Below are 24,065 nucleotides of genomic sequence, written 5' to 3' on the forward strand. Positions count from 1 at the left end.
TTTCACTTCAGTGATTTAGCACATACAGGGTACATGCAGCAACACACTTTGGCCTTGTGAATATGCTTAATACATAAAGACAGACAAATATCCTATTACCTTTTATTCACAGTGCTATAGTAAATACCTGCTCACTTGACATAAAAGGAGGTTACTCCTGGAAGTGCTGCTTTTGAAGGGATAAAGAACAATTTTATAATATTCACTCCATACATAGTAAAGTAGATCCAAAATTCAGTATGACATTTCAAAACACATTGTCTTCCAGGAGCTGCAGCAAACACCTTATCACTGACTATAACTATAACAAAACATTAGTTCTTTTGGTAAGGTCCAGAGATTTTGATAGTTGTGGAATATTCTATGACATCTCTATTCATAGCATATGCACTGATTATCTACGGAAACAAACAGGGATACTTTTAATAAACAATTTCAAAGCAGCTAAATTATGACTAATTGTATGAGGTTTACACATTGTTTGAGGGGAAAAGTCCTGGGAGATTAATAGAGTTACAGTGATTTATTTTATCCTTCCTCTATTTCTGTGGTGAAGGCATGATTTTAAAAAAAATCAGCAAGTTTATAATACAAGCTTCTGTTAACTATACTAGCCCCTTGTAACAGTTTACAACTCTTGTTCATTACCTGGCACATTCAGTTGTCTAAGTTTTCCCACCATGATACGAAGCAAACCCAATGCTGATCCAGCTTAAAATATCCACAGCAAATTAATCAAACATATTGAAACAAAAACAAGTGAAGATGCAAACGAAAAAAACAACTTGTCAAGTCTTTTTTTGCATTATTTATGGTGGCCGTATATATACAGTACCCTCATTTGATTTTGATTGCGCAGAATGGGACTATTAAAAGGACTGAACCGGTATTTTTCCCAAAGTAATGTGTTTTGTAGAATAGTAGAAATACATTTGAGCAAATTCCTGACATCTAAGGTTTCTGTTCCAGTTCCATATTTTACAGGGAGGCTCACATGAACTTTGCTAGTGTTGAAAAAGTCCTTTAATTTAGACATAAAACAGAATTTCTCAATAGCCTGACACTGTATTAAGAGATTCAGCAAAAAAGCAGTAGAGCCTCTTTTGAAATCCAGGGAAACTCCTCTCTTGGTATGTGTGTAATAACATAGCAATAAGTAACTCGGATGTTCTTTCTGCCTGGTCTACGCTACAAGGTTAAGTCGATGTAAGCTGTCTTGCATCAACCTAGCTGTGGAAATATCTTCACTTAAATTTGGCTCCCACCACCTTAAGTGCCTCTCTATGCCAATTTAGTAACACCACCTCCCCTAGTGGCATAGAGTCAATGCTGATGTAGTTATGCTTATGTCGACTGTTATTGGCTTTCAGGAGCTGTCCCACAATGCCCCATACTAACAATACAAGTGATACAAGCACTCCCGGTGAGGAGGCGCAATGCTCACACAAAGAGCCAAGTGTGCACACGCACAAGTGATTTAATAACTGCACTGACTCTATGCTGAAGTTAGGTTGACATAATTTTGAATTGCAGACATGGGCTAAGTAAGATATTGATGCTCTCCTATGGGAGGTTGGGAGGCACAAGGCTGTGTGCCTTCAATAAGAGAAGTTACTCCTGGGAAATTCTGCACCACTGTGCATGTGCAGAATTCATGTCCCCCATAGATTTTTTTTTTCTCAGCAGAAAATACATTCTGCTGGAGAAGCACTGCAGTTATGCCTTTCACCCACCAGGGAATGCTGTGGCACCAGAACAGAGGGCAGCCAGCTCACTGGCCATATCAATCAATCAGCAGCTGACAGAGAGGAGGAGTGGCTGCGTTTCTCACAGTGCCCTGTCTGTGGGGCCAGGTGAGGAGACATGGGATATGGTGGGGGACAAAGTGGGGCACACATGGCTGCTGGGTGGGTCACATAGACTGGGGCTCAGAAGGGCTAGTGGATGGACAGACTGGGGCGGGGGATGAATAGGAGTGGGGGTGCAGTGCCACATGGAGATGGGTAGGAGGGGTGGCTGAGTGGGGATGCAGGGACACAGGAGGACAGGGGCAGATGTGCCTGACTGAATGGGAGAGGCTATGGGTCTGCATGGGAGAGGCTCCCCAACTCCCTAACAATCCCCCAACCAAAAAAACCTGTTCCATACTTCTCCAACTCACACCCAACCACCCTACAGGTTCACTCCTGCATTCCCAGCAATTATTTTCCTCTCCCTCAGCCCCTCCGTTACCCCTACGCCTGCAAGCCTTTGCACTGCTTCTGAGGGGTGCTGGAAATACATTTCTGTATTGTAGTTTAAATGAATTATTACTCAGAGTTCTGTATTAATATGCCTAGTAAGGAATCTATTTGTCAAAAAACATTTCCTGAATCTCTTTTGTTGTCTGTTTTGTTACAGACATTTTGAAACTGGCATGATTCTATTGTGTTATTTTGACAAATAAAATATGCAGAATTTTAAAATATTGTGCTCAGAATCTTTAGGCACAGAATTTTTATTTTTTTGGCAAAGAATTCCCATAGGAGCAGAGAAGTGCACCAGTAGTCTACTACCACAGGAATGACTATGGGATTGTCTAGACGAACAACAAGATGGGGTGTAATCCTACAGTGCATTAATATGCTGTGCACTTATGGTACTTGCAGACCTTGCTACCATGCATTAGAAGTTCCCTAATGCACACTGACCTACTCCTGTTTCGAAGCACACAAGGGAACTTTTAGACTGCAGTAGCAAGGTTCATACAGACAGTTAGTGTGCAACATACTAGTGTGCTGTAGATTTACACCTCAGTTTGCTGTACACTCACTGCTCATCTTGACTAGCCCTTATTCTGATTAGAACATCACTTGTCCATTTACATCTTAGACCGAAATTATTTAAATAAATGGCTACTGGAAACAGAGTTGTTGTTTTTGGTACCAATTGTAAACTGGAATAACCCACCAATACCAAACTTTCCAACACATACTATATATGGGATTCTGCCTCCGAGGCAGGGTTAGAGCTCAGCTGTTCCTTGCACCCAGTGCTCACACCAAATCTCTTCTCCACACCTGAGTGAAGACATCACTACAGTCAAGGTGAGGGCTGACTCTTCTGCAATCTATGGAAATAGGTGCAACTCTCAGGCTTCTAACAAAACACTCATGAGGCCTTGGGATGCCCAAGGAAACCTGATGATCATCCACCCAGACAGGTGAGCTGCATGAGACACATCTGGGCAGACAGCAAATGGCACGTAATGTGAGAACTTTTAAATTATGACATATGGACTTTTCTATAAGACTGTCCACTGAGCAGGTTTGAAGCCTGTGTCTATATAAAGGAGCCCTCAACAAGAGTGGCTTCTCACTGAGTATTTGTGGAGTGATTGGTGGGACCTGCAGTGGCACATTCCTAGTGCAAGGGAGCATCTGGAGGCCTTGACCCCTCATACAGCCAGAAAGGGAATACAAAGAAAACTGCCTTAAAACTTATGTGTCAGAACTCCCCACAGTGGCCATCATCTTGTGCTAAATCATCCTCTTTACAATCAACTCTGCTAGCACTAGAAAAATCTACAGACTATTGGGTTCTTTCTATTAGGCACTGAAAAATACCAGGAAAAAATCCCCACCCCAAGAATATAAAGAGGAGTGTGCCTGCAACTGTGTTTTATTGCTGGTGGATAGTGAGAAATGGATTCTTGTCAAAGTCCTCCTCAGATCAGCCACAAAAAATATTAGGTAGTGTCTTCTCCAAGGACATAGCCTTCTCGCTCTTCTGTTCTGCTTTTTATACCACACGCATCACTGTGATAACCAAGCACCTTCCAAAATTAAAAGTAGACTGGGCGATGTATGACTGAGTACACTTTTTTTCTCCATTCCCCCACACAGGTGTGCGTGTGTGTACTTTTTTGGCGTTTAAAAAAAAAAAGGCTTTATGGCACACACAGGCAAACAAAGTCAGAAAACCAAGTTTGTATTTTGATCAGAAAGTGACGAGGTCTATATATTTAGATCCTACACAATGTACGTCAGATCCCTTCTCGTGGCTGCTAAGGAGAGCACAGTTATTCCTTTACATCACATCATAGAATTCTGGGCTCAGGATCTGAGGATCCAGAGTTCAAACTTTGCTGACCACCAATGTTTGTTTGGGAACAGTGGGTTTGGGTACAGTGCATACCTCCTCTTTTTCCAGGTGAATTGAATAAACCTTTTAAAAAGAACCCCACAAAATTTCCTTGAACAGAGGTTTTATAGTATAAAACTATTTCTCTGTCAATGACATGTCAATCTGACATGCAATGAAACACAAGTATTCCATCTTTTAGTCATTTTTCAGTCACTTGGATGAATTGTGTCACACATTGGCAGATTTGAAGGTTGAGAGAGCTATGATAGCAAAGACTCCAGTGAAATGGGGGCCATAGTACCTGAATGCAGTTTGTAGCTTCAGTTCCCTTAGAACTAATAGGAAATAGCCATACTAACAAAGCTTTCTCCCCTTCTTCTATCAGAAACACCATAAGTGCTAATTGCTTCCTCAGTATCCAAAGGTAACGGTGATGGGTATAGGAGAGGATGGTATCAATAACTGCATTCACCATATGGTAAAAGTAGTGTTCAGTTTAAATTGTTCAGGTCTTGGCTTTTATATGGAAATGGGCATACATACTGAGACTGAGACTAGAGTCAAAAGGTCACACAATATACAACAGTTTCTGCAGTATTTTGGCCCAATACTTTCAGGAAATCCTTTGCTACTCAGCTGCCTTATAGGAGTCAAAAATGTCTTTCCCTGTGGTGTCCGGAGGCCTTTCAGAAAAAATAAAATTGTGAGGTAGCAGAGTAGCCTTTTCGTTATAAAAATACCCCAGTCTCCCAAGCTGTCCAAAATTGTAGTGTTTAGTACACTTCAGCTGCCGTTTGACATACTACCACCATATCTATACCCAGGACCCTGTTTGCTGAGAATTTAAAGTATATTTTTGAGATTTTCCCCCTGCTTGATTGCAAAAAGGAAAATGTACATAATTATATTTTTCTTCTAGGGATTCGTACAAATGAGGGTAAATTTCAGTTCATGAATCCATTCCTAATCTAGTCTCCTTGCAGAATGGTATTCCAGCAAAGACCAGTAACAGGCTCATATCCACTTCCAATCAAGCAAGGAAAAAACACAAGAGAAAGCTTCAGACACTAGTAAGTGAATATCAATATGTACCACAGAAAATGTAAACCTTCTCTAAGCACTTACCCTTAGCAACTATTATAAATACATTCCTTTTTAAAACAAACAGAAAATCTTCCTGAAATTTTGGTCATTGCCATTATTATTTTATATTACAGTAGAAGCTCAAAGATATAATCACCAGAATTATGGACTTACTGGTCAACTGGACATCTTGTGGAACCAGAAGTGACCAATCAGACGATTTCAGCCCCAGCATTCGCCTCGTAGCTAAAGCCCCGAGCCGCAGTGCCTCTCCTCCGGCTGAAACTGGGAATGGAGCCACGATGGAGACCCAAGGCCCAGCAACCCTGCAGGGCTGAAGCTGGGAATAGAGCCACGGGGCTCCAGACCCGAGCCCCAACTCTCCCCCCAGGTCTAAAGTCCTGAGCCCTGGTGCTCCTGCGGGGCAGAAGCCCTAAGCCCCCCACCCAGAGCCCTATGCCCATAGGGTCAAAAGCCCTGATTCCCCCCGCCCCCACCTGCAGCCCTGCCCCTCCCTGCAGCTGCAGCCCTCTTCCCCGCCCCTCATCCCCACGGCTGACATCGGTAATGTCTGTCTTGTTCAGAGTTACGGACAACCTCCATTCTTGAGGTGTGCGAAACTCTGAGGTTCTACTGTAATTCATTAGGATAAGTCTCCTTCCCCATTCAGAGATGTTACACTCCAATCATATGCAAAGAAATTGGATTTATGTAAACTCCTATAAAGCTATTATATCAAGGAAGGTTATTATTTATAAAGGATCTATCAGTTGCTGAGGTTTATGGTGAGTCAGCCTGATGCTGCTCAGGTTTGTTTTGTCCAGTCTCTGCTTTCCAAAACATACAACTTTTGAGAGTGGTGTACTAAATCCAAATTGGCAGAGTAAAGGACTATTGAACCTATATTTTAACCCTGAATGCCTTCCCACACTTAATCTTAGACAAAAGGTTGAGTAATATGAATTCCTTTCCTTCTTCAGTAAAGTGCCTCTTGATTTGCCTGGATAACTGGGACTTACATCAGGGAAAATCAAAATGTTACTCCCCTAAAAATAATTGTTTTGCCCTCTGACCTGCTTACCGTTCCATCCTGTTTGCCAATATCACAAAGCAGGAATCCTAAAATAGCTTTGTTCTCTCTCCTTCAAAGATGCACAGCCATTAGGGACTGATGAGGTTAATCCTCACCAGTAGCTCCCAAGCTGTCAGCCATTCTGACACTAAGGGTATGCCTGCACTGCAGTACAATAGCTGTGGCTGGCCCATGCCAGCTGACTCAGGCTCAGGCTGCAGGATTATAAAACTGAAGTGTTGACGTTCGGGCTCGGGCTGGAACCCAGGCTCTGAGACACTCCCCCACTTGCTGGGTTTCTGAGCCTGGGCTCCAGCCCAAGCCCGAACATCTACACGGCAATTTTTAGCCCTGTGAGCCTGAGTCAGCTTACCCAGGATACCTGTGACTGTGCCGCGGTCTTTTATTGCAGTGTAGATGTACACGTAAGCTTGAGAAGCACTGCTCTAGACATTTGATGTGGGGGATTGGCAATTTTTTTTTCCAATGTGTGCGCAGACCAGCAGCCAATGGCTCGCGGACCGGCACTGGTCCACAGCCCACCACTTTGAGTAGCACTGGTCTAGAGTGTGAACGGTATTGCATTCTGCAGCAAATGCTGCCGCCACTGGGGAGTCCTGGTAGAGCTGACGCTGTCCCAGTCCTCTGAGACACTGCAGGAACAGGCTGGCAGACATATTATGGCCTCTGTCTCCAGCCAGGGGCGAAGGGCTGTGCGTGGTGCTGCTTACTAAATAAATTTGAGTGTCTAGAGAATCACAGGTAGTTGCCTGTGTCCTGATCTCTTCTCATGTGTGCAGAGTGTTATAACAAGTGCAATATACATACAACATAACTAGGACAGGAAACACCTTTTCTCACGTTTATTTGTTCAATTCCTAACACAAAGGAGTCCTCCTGCTCAGGGCCGTCCCTCAGGGTGTGTGGGGCCCGGGGCAGAAGTGACGAATTCGTCACTTCCAGGACTGACCAGGCAGGGCAGGAGAGGCGGTGCCTCCCCAAACAGCCAGGTGTGGCCCCACCCACACTCCGCCCCCTGCCCCCCCCCCCCCGGGCGCTGCCGCTGGGCTCCAGGGGGCTGGGGCCACACCGCCTGCCTTCCCGGGACTGGGGAGGCTGCAGCAGCGCCACCAAGCGCTGTCCCTCGGGTGGAAGGGGCAAGGTTGGGGGCTAGCCTCCCCCAGCCAGCGGGTCACACAGTGCCCATGCGCGCCGGCCAACCATGCCAGCCCGCGGGGCCAGGAGCAGTCACCCTGATTCGCCATACCCTAGGGACGGCTCTGCTCCTGCTACATGACTGGGGTCCACAGGCATTATCATCATAAAAATTATAATCATGGACATGAGCGTCAGAAGGTCAAGATGTACAATAAAATGTGAGTACTTGTAAACCAAATAAGGGATGTATTCAAAGGACTCAGTCACTGAGCAATCAGAACAGAAAATAAAGACACATACAATAGAACTGATTGTGACCTGTATGAGAAAATAAACCATCTGTCAGAGTACCCCATCAGCTCTCTCAGGAGAAAGAACTCAGAGCAGGCCTTGTATGGTTTTGGGCAAGTCACCTAATCTCAGTGTTACTCATCAGTTTATCCATTTTTAAACAACCATTTGTAGGCTTTAGGACTCCAGAGGCTTGCAGTTGAAATGTGGCAGCTGAAAAGACACAACACAACAAAAACTGCTGTCTAGCAAGCACACTATTAGCTTCAGGGCAATATTCATATATTCACAAGCTCAGCACACCCCACACATCCAATAAATAAAAGATTACTCAGACAGTCAGGAACCTCAACCCTAACCTAACCAATGACAGAAACAGCATTATACCGAACCAAGCCTGCTTCCTATCCATAACTACAAGCTTCTGAGAAACAGCATGCTGACTACCTGGCACCTACTGACAGCAATTTGTTCTGAAAGCCCATCACTTTTTACATAATTAGTGATATCAATACAATTCTGGTTGTTTTTGTCTTCAGCTGCTAGTACAAGGAAGTACTCACCTTTGCCTGTGCCAGTGTAGGAAATCAATTCATTTGATAGTCTAGCTTTACAGCTGTCAATTTAAAGGCACACATGGAAACAGTACCAGAGACAGCAGCTCTTTAGGATAGTGATTTTGTTCACTATTTAGCATATTTTGCATTTTGGAAAGCACCATGTAGAGTTTTAGAAAATGTAACTAGTAATCAGAAATAATACCTGGTCTCGTGACATGTCAAAGTGCTGCCTTCTTATTGTTTGGTATGTGAAAGAGTGCAATTCCACAGGTGGAATTTCATCAGTTTGGAAATTTTACATTGTGTGATTTAGTCTTAAGTGAAACACAGGATCTGGTCCAAGAGGGAACATAGCTGTACCTCTCCTAAAAGAGCAACCATAATGTAATTAAATTTAACATCCTTCTAGAGGGAAAATGCCAAAGTCACCACCACAGTAGCATTTATCTTCAAAAAGGGGAACAACACAAAAATGAGGATGTTAGTTAAACACAAATTTAAAGGAACAATGAAATGAGTGAAATGCCTGTAAACTGCATGGACGCTATTTAAAACACTATAATAGAGGCTCAAACTAAATGTATACCTCAAATTTAAAAAACAAAACAAAACAGTAAGAGGACCAGAAAATTTCCACCAGGGCTAAATAGTACAGTAAAAGCGGCGGTTAGAGGCAAACAGAAAGGAGAATAAACTCTGGCAAGTCAAGTGTAAAAGTACAACAAGGCATTCCAAAACAGAATGTGAACAGCAACTAGCTAAAGACACAAAAACTAATGGTAAATTTTTTTTTTTAACTACCTCAGAAGTTAGAAGCCTGCCAGGGGCCACTGGACAAGCAAGGTGCTAAAGGAGCACTCAAGGAAGACAAGGCCATTGCAGAGAAAGTAAAGGAATTCTTTGAAGTGGTCTTCACTGCAGAGGATATGGGAGAGATCCCCACACCAGAGCCATTCTTTTTTAGATAACAAATCTGAAGAACTGTCCCATATTGAGGTATCGATAGCGGAAGTTTGGGAACAAATCAATAAATTTAACAGTAATAAGTCACCAGGACCAGATGGTATTCAACTAATAGTTCTGAAGGAACTCAAATATGAAATTTCAGAACTGTGATATGTAACCTATCACTTAAATCAGCCTCTGAACCAGATGACTGGAGTGTAGCCAATGTATCGCTGATTTTTAATAAAGGCTCCAGGCAATTCTGGCAACCACAGGACGGTAAGCCTAACTTCAGTACTGGGAAAACTGGTTAAAACTGCAGTAAAGAACAAAATTATCAGATAGGTAGATGAAGAACATAATATGTTGGGGAAGAGTCCACATGGCTGTTGTAAAGGGGTATCATGTCTCACCAATCTATTAGAATTCTCTGAGGCGGTCAACAAGCATGGCAAGGGTGATCCAGTCAATATAATGTACATGGATTTTCAAAAAGCCTTTGACAAGGTCCCTCACCAAAGGCTCTTAAACAAACTCAGCAGTCATGGGATAAGAGGGAAGGTCTTCTTATGGACCAGTAACTGTTTAAAAAAATAGGAAACAAAGGATCAAAATAAATTGTCAGTTTTCACAATGGAAAAAGGAAATTAACACTCTTCCCTCCAACCCCCAGATCTATACCTGGGCCTGTGCTGTTCAACATATTCATAAATGATATGGAAAAAGGGGTGAAGAGCGAGGTGGCAAAAATTTGTAGATGACAGAAAAATTATTCAAGCTGGTTAAGTCCAAAGCTGAGTGAGAAGAGTTACAAAGGGATCTCATTAAACTGAGTGACAAAATGGCAGATGAAATTCAACAATCGGTAAGTGCAAAGTAATGCACACTGGAAAAAATAATCCCAACTATACATACAAAATGAAAGTGTCTAAATTAGCTATTACCAGCCATGAAAGAGATCTTGGTGTCATCATAGATAGATCCCTGAAAACACTGGCTCAATGTGCAGCGGCAGTCAAAAAAGCGAACAATGTTAGGAACCATTAGGAAAATGATAGATAAGACAGTAAATATCATAATGCCACAACATAAATCAATGGTATCCTCACACCTTGAATATTATGTGCAATTCTGGTTGCCCCATCTCCAAAAAATATATATTAGAATTGGAAAAAGTGCAGAGAAGGGCCACAAAAATGATGAGGGGGATGGAACAACTACTATATAAGGAGAAGTTAAAAAGACAGACTGTTCAGCTTAGAAAAGAGACAACTAAGGGAGAATATGATAGAGGCATAGGCGCAGACTCTGTGGGTGCTTCAGGGCTGCAGCACCCATGGAAAAAAAATGGTGGACGCTGAGCATCTACCGGCAGTTCCCCTATCAGTGCCTTCCCCTCCCTGCAGCACCTCCCACCGATCAGCAACTTCCCCTCCCCGCCCCCCCCCCAGCGCCTCCTGCCTGCCATAGATCAGCTGTTCCGCGGCAGGCAGAAGGTGCTGGCGGGGAAGAGTGAGGGCAGGGCGCGCTTGGGGGAGGGTCAGAACAGGGCAGGAAGAGGCAGACAGGGGAGGGGAAGGAAGAAGCGGGGTGGGACTTTGGGAAAAGGGATGGAGTGCGGGCAGACCCTCGGGCAGAGCTGGGCGGGGAGCACCCCCAGCAGATTAGAAAGTCAGCACCTATGGATAGAGCTCTATAAAATCATGAATGATGTGGAGAAAATGAATAAGGAAGTGTTATTTACCCGTTCATATAACACAAAGACTTACGGTCACCCAATGAAATTAATAGGCAGTAAGTTTAAAACAAGGTAAAGAAGTACTTGTTCAGACAATGCACAGTCAACCTGTGGAACTCATTGTCATGGGACACTGTAAAGGCCAAAAGTATAATTGGGTTCAGAAAAAAAAATTAGATAAGTTCATGGAGGATAGGTCCATCAAGGCTATTAGCCAGGATGGTCAGGGATGGAATCCCATGCTCCTGGTGTCCCTAAACTGCCAGAAACTGGGACTGGAGGACAGGGGATAGATCACTTGAAAGTGCCCATTTCTGTTCATCCCCTCTGAAGCATCTGGCACTGGCCACTGTCAGAGACAGAATACTGGGCTAGATGGACTATAGGTCTGACCCAGTATGGCCGTTTTTAATGTCTCTCTCCACTTCCTTTTACAGGGAAATGATAGGAAAAAGACAGATACAGGATGGAGGGCAGACAATGACATGCCTGGGAAGGAAGACATCAGAGGCAGCAAGAAAGAGATCATGAGGAGCAAGGCTGTGGGCAGAGTTTGAATTTCCACTTGCTTTTTTCCAGTCTGGCCCCAAGATTTCAAGAGGGCTGCTCCCAGAATGGGCTGGTCTACACAGAAAAATATACCAGCATAACTTTTGCAGTATAATAACACCAGCAACTCAGAAATTTTTCCCTTGTAGACAAGCCCTAAGACATTACTCATTGTGAATGAGGTTGGCAGGATCTGGCCTTATCTATTTTGATGACTGAGAAAAGCAAGCTTAAATTTTTTACTCTGGTTAGCATCCCAGAGGGGAAAAAATATCAGTGAGGCAGCCAGATTTGATTAGTGTGGTCTCTTTAACCCTAAAGGGACATCATTAACTTGAAATCTAGACAATTTAAAAAACAGTTAAAAGTAGTGGCAGATACAGCACCTCCACATGAGTTCTTCTCCCAGTTTTTGGTGTGCTCCAATTACATTTTTCTGTTTTTCTCTCCCAGTCATGTGAAAGATCCACACAAATAAAAAGGTGAACTGACTTGACAATATCAGAGAAACTGAAATTGACTATAAACAAAGCATTGTCTGATGCATAAAATAAACAAATAAATGTTTTCTTTCCATTCTCTTAGTCACTCTTGTAATGCCAAAAACTATTGAAAGTATAAATATTTCACCTTTGTGATTTAAGTTGATGGTGTTCCTTTAACTCCTGATTGAAATACTTTGTACAATGGAATTTATTATTATTTCTAGTATATATCTGGCTTCACCATTGGCATCACCGTTGGTATCTGGACACCTTGCAAGGATTAAATAGAGACATTCAAGATCTCCATAAAAAGAAGCCAAAAGACCATGGTCCCCTGCTGCCTCTGCAGCTTTACCAATCAGCTTAGAAACCAAGACTTAATCAGCTGGGAAGGCCTGGAAAAAGAAATGAATCTTGCAGTTCCATCTAGCAATGGATTCTAATTAAGTTTGACTCTGGATACCACGCTGATTTTGCAGGGCTGGCAGTTTGGGGAACGGGGGGTGTCTTTTTACTTGTAAACTAAGGATATTTAATATGGAAATTACTGAGAGTGAATAATATTGGAGTACTGCAATGCAATATTTACAGAATCATTTTTCAGAAATAAACTGCACTTTAAAGCTGTATCTGGAGTTAACTATTTTTGAAAACCCAAGCTTTGAGGAACATGCCACAGTTAAAAGGAATTAAAAGAAAAACAGGAAGTGACAAGAAATGAAAACAGAACTAAAGGACATTAAACAAAGCACACAGCAAACAGGAATAACAATAAAAGGTCCCTACATGCATGAGCTTGCTTAAACCTTAAAATTTCCATGCCAGCTGTTGTAACTTTCCCTCAGTCCAGCTATCACCATCTCTGGCTGGGAGAAGCACATTAACCTGCTCACAGCATCTGTGTTTCTTGCCAGCCTGTTAGCTTTTGCTGATACCTTGGGGCAGTCAGTGGCCACTCACTCCACCCCTACTTACCTTTTATAGGATCTCTGAGGTTTCTAATCCCTTTGATCCTATGCCTTGGGAACAGTAAACCGTTCTAGCCCAGAGAGTGACAGACAGGGGGTACTCCCCATCTGATAACTTTGCCATTGTTTCGTTTCCTGTGGGTTTCCCCCTTTACAGCCTCCTTTGATTTAACTCCCAGCATTCAGGTAGAGTCATATGAAACAGATTATAAAATATCATATGCCCCTTTGGTTAAGAAATATTACATAAATCGCCACAGCTCCTCGTTCATTTCAGCATCTAGTTTTAAAAATCCCCCGTCTTTAGTACCCTCCATGGACTGGACTCCCCTGCTATTCGGAACAGCCTCTCTCTCCTCCTACTGCCCCACAGCCCCTTCACCCCTTAGATTTGCCACTTGTTTTCAAACCTCAGCAAAAGCCATCTCTTTTCTCCCTTGTCTACATCTGATTTGTTTCCCATTGGTTATTATTTCTGCACTGCATGATTTTGTGTGATTTTAACTGATTTTATCTTAACACTGCTTTAACAAAAGGTATTCTGCCCAATTGTAAGTAAATGTGTAAATATGTATACATAAAAATAAACACAGTAGCGTGAACTTACTCTCAGAAACCCATGAAGGATGGTGGGGGAAGGAGAGCAAAAGACAATTTATAGCCATCTTGCACCAGATTTAAACTCTTTGTTCTTAGCCATGGGAAAATATAAACTGGGATTCATTGTAATGAAATTAAAGAATTAGTTAATAATGCCTTATTATGGTATCTTTCTGTAAAGTGCCATGTTGTCAAGTCTGACATCAAGTGTTGGAATAATGCACATAAAATCTGTATTTGCCAAGCATGGAATCCCAGCAACGATATTTGTGAGCAAAGGTCCTTATTATTCCATACATGGATGAAAGCAGCTTCATCAGCATTGGAGTACAATTACTCCACTGTATATCAAGTAAACGACAAAGCCAAAAGAGAGATGCAGATTGCCAAGACAGTGCTGGAAAAGGTGTCAGACAGTATCTCAGATTAATGTTTTGTTTTATTGGCTTATTATAGCTCAGTTAGAATTCAGATTATGGTCTTCAGGAACAGTTATAAAGGTTTTAAAGAAGCTCCACAATTAATGTGTCTAGTTAAAGCACTTTATGAAAATATCTTTATACCAGTACAACTGCATCCACACTACGGGGCTTGTACCATTTAACTATACATTTAAATCTGTACAACTGTTGTGTGTAGCCAAACTACAAAATCACTTTGCTACTGCACCTTCTCACAGTGCTTTCAGAGCTAAGGAATTATAACCAGATATGGTTTAAAGCTGTAAACCCAAGAAATACAGACTTCTGAAAAATAATGTATTTAAAAAATAAAATGACTATATATAGTTGTAACCTTTGCGCAAGGCTAGCAGATCTCTCAAGTCCCAACATACTTGATATTTTACCATGATTGCTGATGTAGAACATTTGTGTCATTGCATAATATCATTTGCACAGCCCACTCCCACAATTCACCTACCAATAAAATTACATTAGTCACTGACAACACACAACAGAACGTGTATATTGTATACATGACGGTGTGGTGCAATAAGAAGTTTGAATGGCCACATTACTCACAATTGCCAAATCACATGATCACGCTACCTATTTTACCAAATGAACTTCTTTTCAATTCTTTGAGAGGTTTTTTTGTTTTCAACAAAAATGTATTGGCATCATCTTTTGTATTCTCTCCTCCTGAAAGCTTGGCTCCATTAGTACTGTGGGTCCAGTCGCTCAGGGCTAAGAGAAAGGGGACATCTAAACTATATTTCAGACAATTTAAGACCAAATATTTTGGAAGCTACCAGGCCTACAAGCAAGTGATGGTTCCATCAGAAAGCTGCAAGTCTCCTTTTTCTGTTTATAGTGGCATCCCTGGCCAATAATCTTTGGGAACTGAACCTGAGGCCTCACTCTAAAAATCATGAACCTTTGCTCAGGACCGAACAGAGGTTTGGGGGGGAGGGTGTGGGGCAAAAATCTGAAATAGAGACCCCCACACACATACATCCTTCCCCCCCCCCCCCCCAAAAAAAAGTACCATGGAGATGGAAGAGTTTAAGAAGAGGGGAAGGAATGGGGGGTCAGAGATGATCCAGATCTGTGCAGTTGCTGCCCTCCCCACAGAGACGAGGGGACTCCGCCCTGCTTGTGTCCAGGAGGGGCAGGGAGTGTGCCCCCCAGTCCACCTCTCCTTGTACTTCAGCCCCGCTGATGGTGGGAGTGGTATCCCCAGCCCATAGTCCCCACTTCTGCGTTCACAGCTCAGCGAGACTCCTGGGTCCTGGTGCAATGATGCCAAGGGCAGCCATAGTGGAATTTGGACTCAGCCAGAGGGAGCAAGTCGCTCTCCGTACTACTGATTGCAGGCACCAAACCCAAGGTGTGCTGTGTGACCCTGTGCACCACTTCGCAACAGCTCTCACTCAAATTTGGACTGGCCACCCCCGCATTATTTTGGGCACCCTCTAAAATGGACCAGGTCCATTAGCTCAGGGCAGCAGCAGACCAAGATCTCTGATCTACCCACCAGAGGGGGACAAGGAGCCATTCTATTAGCATGGGTTACACATTTTGCATGGCCAGGGATTCTCATCCACCAAGTTGAAAGAAAATCATATTTCAAGGGTTACATAGTGGGTAAAATAAAAATAAAATACAATAAAATAAAAAAGAGTGGTTTGAAACAGGTCAGAGATTTGGAATGTTAAAAATAATGCCTCTAAAGATGCATTTGTGGGCAGGAGGCAGGTGCTGATACACAATGAATTTCAAAGGACCCTGCAATTCTTCTTCTCCCCAAGAGGAGGGCCCTGCTACTGAAGACTTAGCCTAGGGCCTGTTTGTAGTAAAAACGCTTGTTACAGTTGTTTAAATTTACAGTGCCTAAAGCAGTGGTCACTTTTTGAATCTAAGGGCAACCCAGGATCTACCCCACCCCTTCCCCAAAGCCCCGCTCACTCCATCACCCCTCTCTCCGTTGCCCACACTTCCCCACCCTCGCCCACTTTCACCAGGCTGGGTTAGGGGGTTGGGGCTCAGGAGGGGGGTGCAGGCTCTGGACTTGGGCCGAGGGGTTTGCAGTGTGGGAGGGGGCTCTGGGCTGAGCCTGGGGCAGAGGGTTGGGGTGCAGGAAGGGGTGAGGGGTGCAAGCTCTAGGAGTGAGTTTGAGAGCAGGAGGGGGCTCCGGGCTGGGGCAGAGTGTTGGGATGCAAGAGGGGATATGGGGTGCTGGCTCCGGGAGGCAGCTCAGAGATGGTGAGTGGCCTCCCACCAGGCAGCACTTAACCTCCAGCGGTTCCTGGTCGGCAGCAGGCGCAACAAGGCTAAGACAGGCTCCCAGCCTACCCCGGCCCTATGCCACTCCCGGAAGGGGCCAATGCGCCCCTGTGGCCCCTGTGGGGGGGGGCTGGGGAGCATGTGGCTCCGTGCACTGCCCCTCTCTGCAAGCACGGCCCCCGCAGCTCTCCCAGCCAATGGGAGCTGTGGGGGCAGTGCTTGCAGGCAGAAGCAGAGCGGGGAGGATGCCTTAGCGGCAGCCACACTGCAACGCTGGAGATCGCGATCGACGGGAGATCCTCTAGGATCGACCAGTCAATCGTAATCGACCGGTTGGTGACCACTGGCCTAAAGTTAGGCACCCAAATCCATTTTAAGGCAATTATACAGAGGCCTAACTTTTAGAGGTGCTGATCATGCAGATTTGTCATTGAAGTGTATGGAATATTTGGGTGTTCAAAATCTCTGAAAAATCAGACAATTTATTTGCTTAATTAAGGAATTAGTTGCCTAGTTTTAGGCATGCAACTTTGAAAATGTTGAGCATAATTTCTAGCGTTTTCCCTCTCCTCCCCCAACAAGAAAACCAAAACAAAAAATAAATTCACATACCTTCTTATGTACAGTGGATTCCCGGGGAGGGGGAGGGGGAGGGGGAAGAGAAGTGGGAAGAGTGGGTCTAGCAATATTTTGCAGGTTGGTTATGCAAATTGGCTTCTTTGTGGTGCCTCTAAAATACAAGCATCTGTTGTCCCACTGTACATCTCTATTTTAATTCACGTTTAAATTCTCTGTCTAAATATTAGCTGTTGTTAATTACAGATCTCAACTTAGGTCCTGAGAGACAAGCTCCAGAGATTTAAAAACAGTTTTTAGAGCCCAAGTATAGAAATGACCAGTTTTAATAGTTCACACACATTATTCCAGCTTCAATATACTGAGAAATGTGAAAACAGCAGTTCCTAGGGCTAAGGTAAAATAGTAATTATATCTTCAAGTATCAGCAATTGAGAGAATCACAATAACCACAATGGTACTGTCTGATTGAATAGCTTGCAAATTACTTCCCTTTAACTTTCAGAAGTTAAAACTGAAAGCGAGGTAGGAGCAATTTTCACATTTCAATCAGTGAGCAAATGATTAGTTGGTCAGCAAGAGAGAAAGAGTCCAGACTCAGTCAGTGTATGTAATAAGACAGATGGACTGGTAGTAATTATTAAACCAGAAATTTACTCTAAAGCTGGACTGCTACAGCAGAAAGACAAAGTGAAAATTTTTGGTTTCTGGAACATAAGAGATCAGGCAAATACAGGCACAAGGCTGTAAGGTAGTAAGCACTGACTTCACTATGACTATGAGATGTAGCTGCAATCACCTGGGAGGAGACTAAGGGGAACACGTCCATCTTTTGACTGCTCTGGTGATGTCCCCCTCAGCGTGACTTTGGAAGTCGAGCACTCCCTCCTCCTCCTTTCCCGCTGTGATGGGAGTTGAGGGCACTCAACACCATGCAGGTTTGGACGCTTATCTGGGCATCTACAAGCCAACAACCTCAGAGTGTTCAAAATGTAACATTCAAGGTTTAAAATGAAGAATTTCCATTTTCAAAAAATATAATCCCTTCCTGGAATTCCTCCCCGCCTTAAACAACATGTACAAACATCCCCTTGGAACCCTGCAATATTTACAAGGCACTGTTTTCCCCCAAATCTCTGGCCTCAGTCAAATCCATGTGCTGTCTCTATTAAAAGGTTCCAGCAGTATTGTGCGTTTTTTGTTTCTTAAACAGAGAGCACAACTGGAAGAAAGCTAAGCACTATTAAGTCTCTCTTAAATCTCTGTAGACACTTCAAGTATTTATACTCCTTGCCAAGGAGCCTTCAAATAACTGAGCATAAAAAGATCTATGAATATAATCCCCTATCAACAGTTCCCCAAGCTGTTGGTAGTAGAGGGGGAATCACGACATTACAACAAATGCTTGGGCCAAACTGTTTTCTTTTTAAAAAACCACAGTGGGAGGACTAATGTAAAGAAAGCTCTTTGCCCTTATCTTTTTCCTGGGGCATCACCCTCTGGTACCTGCTGTAACAGTAGGTAGGTGAGGCTTACAGAAAACGCCCCTTGGCCTGCAAGCCAAATGCCACCCCCGGCTTGTGCCAGGAATGACTGAAAGGGGAAGGACCCGATCCCTCTCCCCGAGCCCTGCAGGGTCCACCCTCCGCACCCCCAGGCGCTCTCCACATCTCGTTGCCGTTCCCCTGTTTCCTGCCCCGTCCAAACCATGCTAGAAAACCAGCCGCCCCCGGGCTCGTCCCGTGCGCAGGGGGCGGCCACCGATCCTGCGAGAGAGGGAGGAGAAACTCCTCGCCCGGCCACAGCCCAGCCCCGCTGTCGTCCCTCGCCATGAGCCCGGGCTCGCCTTGACACCCCCTCACGCCCCGGCCGCCCACCCCAGGACGCAGCCAAAGGGGGGCGAGGGAGGGGGGCATCCTCTGGCGCCCGCCACACGCTAGCGCCGGGCAGAGACGGGGCGGCCGGTGCAGCGCGGGCAGCAGCAGCAGCTGGGCGGGGCGCGGGCGAGCGCGGAGGGGAAGGGGCAGCGATCCCCGGGGCGGCACCTGCCAGGCGCCCCAAACGCCGGAGCCGCCACGCGCGAGCGGTCCCGGGAGAGCCTCTCACCTGCGGGGCCGCCGCCGCTGCCGGGAGTGCCGCGCCCGGGGCCCTGGGGACAGGCGGCGCCGCGCCGCTGGGGAGGAGCTGTCGGCGCTGCCACTCCCACCCCCGGCCCCGAGGCCGCGCTCCCTCAGGCTCCGCCGCCCGCGCCTCTGAGGGGCGCCGCCCGCTCTCTGCGGGGGGTGGGAAGGGCGCCCCCAGAGGGGTGGGCAGGCACTGCAGGCAGGGTGGGGGACTTTGGGGTACCAGCACAGCACCCCCCGCTTTTAGCCATGCCCGTGCTGCCCTGTGGACACAGCTGTTGGGACATGCGCCCCTGCCAGAGCCGCCAGTGTGGATGCACTCCCCATAAGGAGTTTCGGCAGGTGCACTGCGCTGGCCAGTCCCCTAAAGGTGCAGCTGGTGTGCGCAGAGAAGCCCTAAGATTTCCTAGGCGTGCCCCACTCTTAATATGCAGATCCAATTAACATGGTGGGAAAGTAACAGGGCCCTAAAATGGCTTGATGGGGAGACTAGCAAATGTCTCATAGCTTTTGATGCATCACAACATGATGATATGAAGGTTTGACCTAAATTCAGAAAAAGTGCTCCCTCTATTTCCCCCACCAATCCATCAGCCTCCCCTATTAACCAAATAGAAAAATAAACTATTTTAAACATAAAAAGAAAAGGAGTACTTGTGGCACCTTAGAGACTAACCAATTCTTATGCTCAAATAAATTGGTTAGTCTCTAAGGTGCCACAAGTACTCCTTTTCTTTTTGCGAATACAGACTAACACGGCTGTTACTCTGAAACCTATTTTAAACATATTCCATGCAGGAGGGCACTCTGAGACCTTTTCTTTATTGTTTTAAACCAGCATTTCCCTTAAAATCTGAAGACTCCTATGATTTAGGACCAGAAAGGACGAGCAGATCATCTAGTCTGCCCTGCATACCCCAGCCCACAAACACTACACACACACACACACACCCAAAAAATTGAAATTAGTCCAAACTATTACAGTCCACTGGAGACTAAACTATTATGTGCCACAGGCAGAGAATAGGAAGAACCACCCGCAATGGCAGGGAACTGATCAAGTGACATATAGCCAGTTAATCCCAGCAAGTGACCCACACTCCATACTTCAGAGAAAGATGAAGAAAACCAACCCCAAAGGTCACTGCCAATCTGACCAGGGAGGAAATTCCTTCCCAACCCCCCGCATATGGTGATCAGACCCTGAGCATGTGAGCAAGAACCAGCCAGCTAAGCACATGAGAAAGAGAGTGCTCAATGTCACTCTGGCCCACCCTGTCCAGTGTCCTTATCTTCAGGTGTGGCCATCTCAGATGCTTCAGAGGAAGGATCTCCCCCCCGCCTAAAAAAACTCAGAAACATGGGGGAGGGAGATTTTTCCTAACCCCTGCAGGTAATTGTCTGAAACATAAGGAAGACCAAAACAAAAACAAAAACCAACCACCTAGTAGCAAACATGCTGGGGTTTTTAAGGAGATATTGTACTACCAACTTGTCAGTTTTGAAAAATTGAGTTAAAGGTATCCTACACATTCCCCTGAATCCTCCTGCTAATTTGTTATTTTATGGTCACACTTATCCTATTGTTTAAAAGTGGTTTTAATTCTCTTTAACTCACTACAAAAAACAAAAGAGATAAACTGATCGCATACTGAACAGTCAAACTGAGAAAGAGAATCCCACCCTGCCTATCACTTTCAGTCACTGCAAATGTAGGTGTTATTTGTCACAGTAGTGGGTAAAACATTTGCAGTTAGAAGTGCAAATTTAAAGTTGGTTACCCTTTCAGGAGCAAGTAAGTGATATTTCACCTGCTTCTATTCAGTGGCATAGGTGATTTTTCTCCCACCCCCAAAGGGTTAGCAACTAGAGAGAAGTTAATTTTACGGACCTGTCTACACTATGAAAGTGATACAGTTGGGAACAATTAGTTTGCTTCATCCTCTGGATGGGGCCAATTTATCAGTTTTTATTTTTAAAATGTTATAAAATGCCAACAGGATGTTAGTCTAAAACATCAGCATGTGACTTCTTCAGCTTACCATCAGCAAACGCCTGCTGATATACTTCAGCACTATGCACCCTCCTTATAGAATCATAGAATATCAGGGTTGGAAGGGACCTCAGGAGGTCATCTAGTCCAACCCGCTGCTCAAAGCAGGACCAATCCCCAACTAAATCATCCCAGCTAGGGCTTTGTCAAGCCTGACCTTAAAAACTTCTAAGGGAGGAGATTCCACCATCTCCCTAGGTAACGCATTCCAGTGTTTCACCACCCTCCTAGTGAAAAAGTGTTTCCTAATATCCAACCTAAACTTCCCCCATTGCAACTAGAGACCATTACTCCTTGTTCTGTCATCTGCTACCACTGAGAACAGTCTAGATCCATCCTCTTTGGAACCCCCTTTTAGGTAGTTGAAAGCAGCTATCAAATCCCCCCTCATTCTTCTCTTCCGCAAACTAAGCAATCCCATTTCCCTCAGCCTCTCCTCACAAGTCATGTGTTCCAGTCCCTAATCATTTTTGTTGCCCTCCGCTGGACGCTTTCAAATTTTTCCACATCCTTCTTGTAGTGTGGGGCCCAAAACTGGACACAGTACTCCAGATGAGGCCTCACCAATGTCGAATAGAGGGGAACGATCACGTCCCTCGATCTGCTGGCAATGCCCCTACTTATACATCCCAAAATGTCATTGGCCTTCTTGGCAACAATGGCACACTGTTACCCTCCCTCTTCTTTTCAAAATGTTAAGAAACAAAGGAAGAAATTGATGCGACAGATTAAAATATGGGAATTCTGGGTTCCAACCCTAATACATGAGCGTCAAATGTAGCCTTGAATCCAGAGTAGTCCCAATTGATACAATAGACAGTAAATTTGCATCTTGTTTCTCAGTAATTTCAAAGGAAACAACAAGGATAATACATCTCTTGTTTAAAAAAGGCCATCAAATATCCCTTAAACCCAGTAAAAAAATCAAATCTGAATTAAAATATTTCAGTGCTGTGACTAGTGGAGGACAGCATCTAATCCCACATGGTGCCTACGGCTCTGAATTTGGAGATCCCATTTGTGATGGACATTGTTAATGAACACATGTGGGAAGGTGAGATGTGATGCTCCTGGAGTCGTTTACTAGATACCCATTTTTTAAGGTTCATGTCACTGAGATTTGTTCTGGAGCTACAAGGTAGTGTCCTATCTTACAGTGGTCAGCAGACAAGGTCACCGTGGTACCTGATGCTCTGAGCTTCAATTTCCCCTCATCTAGTTCCAGGCATTTCAATCTCCTACTCTTGGATACGGCAATTCAAGTGCTTTTTAATGCTTTAGCCCTCCAGCCAAATTCTGCTTCCCTTTTTGGGAGGTAAACAAAGTCCAACAAAACAAACGGGCATCCAGCAACCTCACACTGGTCTTCATCCTGACTCTAGGCTGTTGTCCTCCCTCTTGTGGCAGGGGATTTTCACACCACCTCCTTGCCAGTGGCCCTATAGAAGAACCCAGACCCTTCCTTACTCTGGTTTCCCATCCAGGGACCCAGTAGCAGGCAGCCCAAGTCCACCTATTCAGACCTCTTGCTTCACCTCCTGGGATCATTTCCTACCTATGTCTGTGCCTAGGCCTTTTCCACAGCCCCTCCCTAGGTTCTCTTTCTCGCTAGGCTTTTTCACTGGGCCCCTTTTGGAGGGCCTCTGACACTCCTCTGGCTCTACTGTAGAGCATCTTCTTTCTCCCTGTTGGTCTCTGACACTATCACCTGCCTGCTCTTTACCATTCTCTCCATGTACCAAGCTAAGCATGCTCTTACAGGAAGCCTCACCACTGCTCACCTAGTTAGCTAAGCATGGCTGATGCTGAGCCCAGCTCCCTTAAAGGACCAGTCTACCCTGTGACCTGTTGATATACTAAGCTCAGGATGTTACAGAATTCATTATTAATTTTTACTCCAAACCCTCAGTTATCCATTGTATGGCTAATCAAAGGAAGGCAGTCTAGATGAAAACTAGGATCACCTGAGACAAAAACAGAGCAGATTCTTCCCAACCAGAGAATAATTTCTGCTGTTGATGGGTTGGGAGTGGAAACATCCCGCTGAACTGTGCTGTTAGCAAGGAAACTTGTCTGAAAGGTAATTTCATCTCAAAACAAGCTTGGGAAACTACAGAGGGAACCAATGAAGAAATCAATTAAACCCTGGCAGAGCCAAGCTCCATCACAGCCCCTAGTTATAAAATATTTTCACTTTAACTAATGTTTACCTAAAACAGTGGTTCCCAAACTTGTTCTGCTGCTTGTGCAGGGAAAGCCCCTGGTGGGCCAGGCCGGTATGTTTACCTGCTGCGTCCGCAAGTTCGGCCGATCGCGGCTCCCAGCTGCTGGGGTTCGCTGCTCCAGGGCAATGGGAGCTGCTGGAAGTGGCGCGGGCCGACGGACATACTGGCCGCTGCTTCCAGCAGCTCCCATTGGCCTGGAGCAGCGAACCGCGGCCACTGGGAGCTGCAATCGGCCGAACCTGCAGACACGGCAGGTAAACAAACCGGCCCGGCCCGCCAGGGGCTTTCCCTGCACAAGTGGCGGAACAAGTCTGGGAACCATTGACCTAAAAGATTGACCATGAAGACACAAAGAAAATTCTGCAAAGGCTATTCTCTGAGAATGGCTAAAGTTTGACACTGTTTCCCACATTTTCTATTGCAGATATTTTTTTCATGCCACTGTACCACACTGACAGACTCTCTGGGATTTTAGTGACTTTGCTGCCAATAAACAGGATCTAACATCATGCTGCTGGGGTTTCCAGAGGATATTGTGGGCATTTGTAAGCAAGTTGAAATTTCAGCTTAGTGTCTATCCAGAGCCTCTAGTCCTTGACCAGACATGTACTGAGTTATACCAAGATCAGCATGTTTAGGACACTTAGACAACTCTACAAACAGATTGTGGGATGCTACTACATGAAAACATTGCATGTTCTATCTTGTGAGGAAACTTACATAAACTTTTGGATAGGGTAAACCACATCGTTATAGAAAGTGTCTCAAGGACACCTCCTCTCCTAATG

At 44.8% G+C, this 24,065-nt stretch overlaps 1 protein-coding gene across 9 annotated transcripts in view; it reads right to left on the reverse strand.

The window, feature by feature from the left end:
- The window catches only part of OTULINL (OTU deubiquitinase with linear linkage specificity like), a 57,527-nt gene that overhangs the window by 18,824 nt on the left and 14,638 nt on the right, over positions 1-24,065 (reverse strand). For 2 of the 9 annotated variants that reach the window (XM_037893316.2, XM_043540246.1), the window contains one exon: positions 5,383-5,493. The exons of 5 other annotated variants lie outside the window; for them this stretch is intronic. In XM_037893316.2, coding sequence (XP_037749244.1) covers positions 5,383-5,493 — 111 coding nt within the window. Of the gene's footprint in view, positions 1-127; positions 5,278-5,382; positions 5,494-18,982; positions 19,087-24,065 lie in introns of those variants that run through there. 2 more of the 9 variants (XM_037893322.1, XM_037893323.2) reach the window with 2 other exon arrangements.

Source organism: Chelonia mydas, chromosome 2 (genome assembly GCF_015237465.2).
Source record: "Chelonia mydas isolate rCheMyd1 chromosome 2, rCheMyd1.pri.v2, whole genome shotgun sequence".
NCBI classification, from domain to species: Eukaryota; Metazoa; Chordata; order Testudines; family Cheloniidae; genus Chelonia; species Chelonia mydas.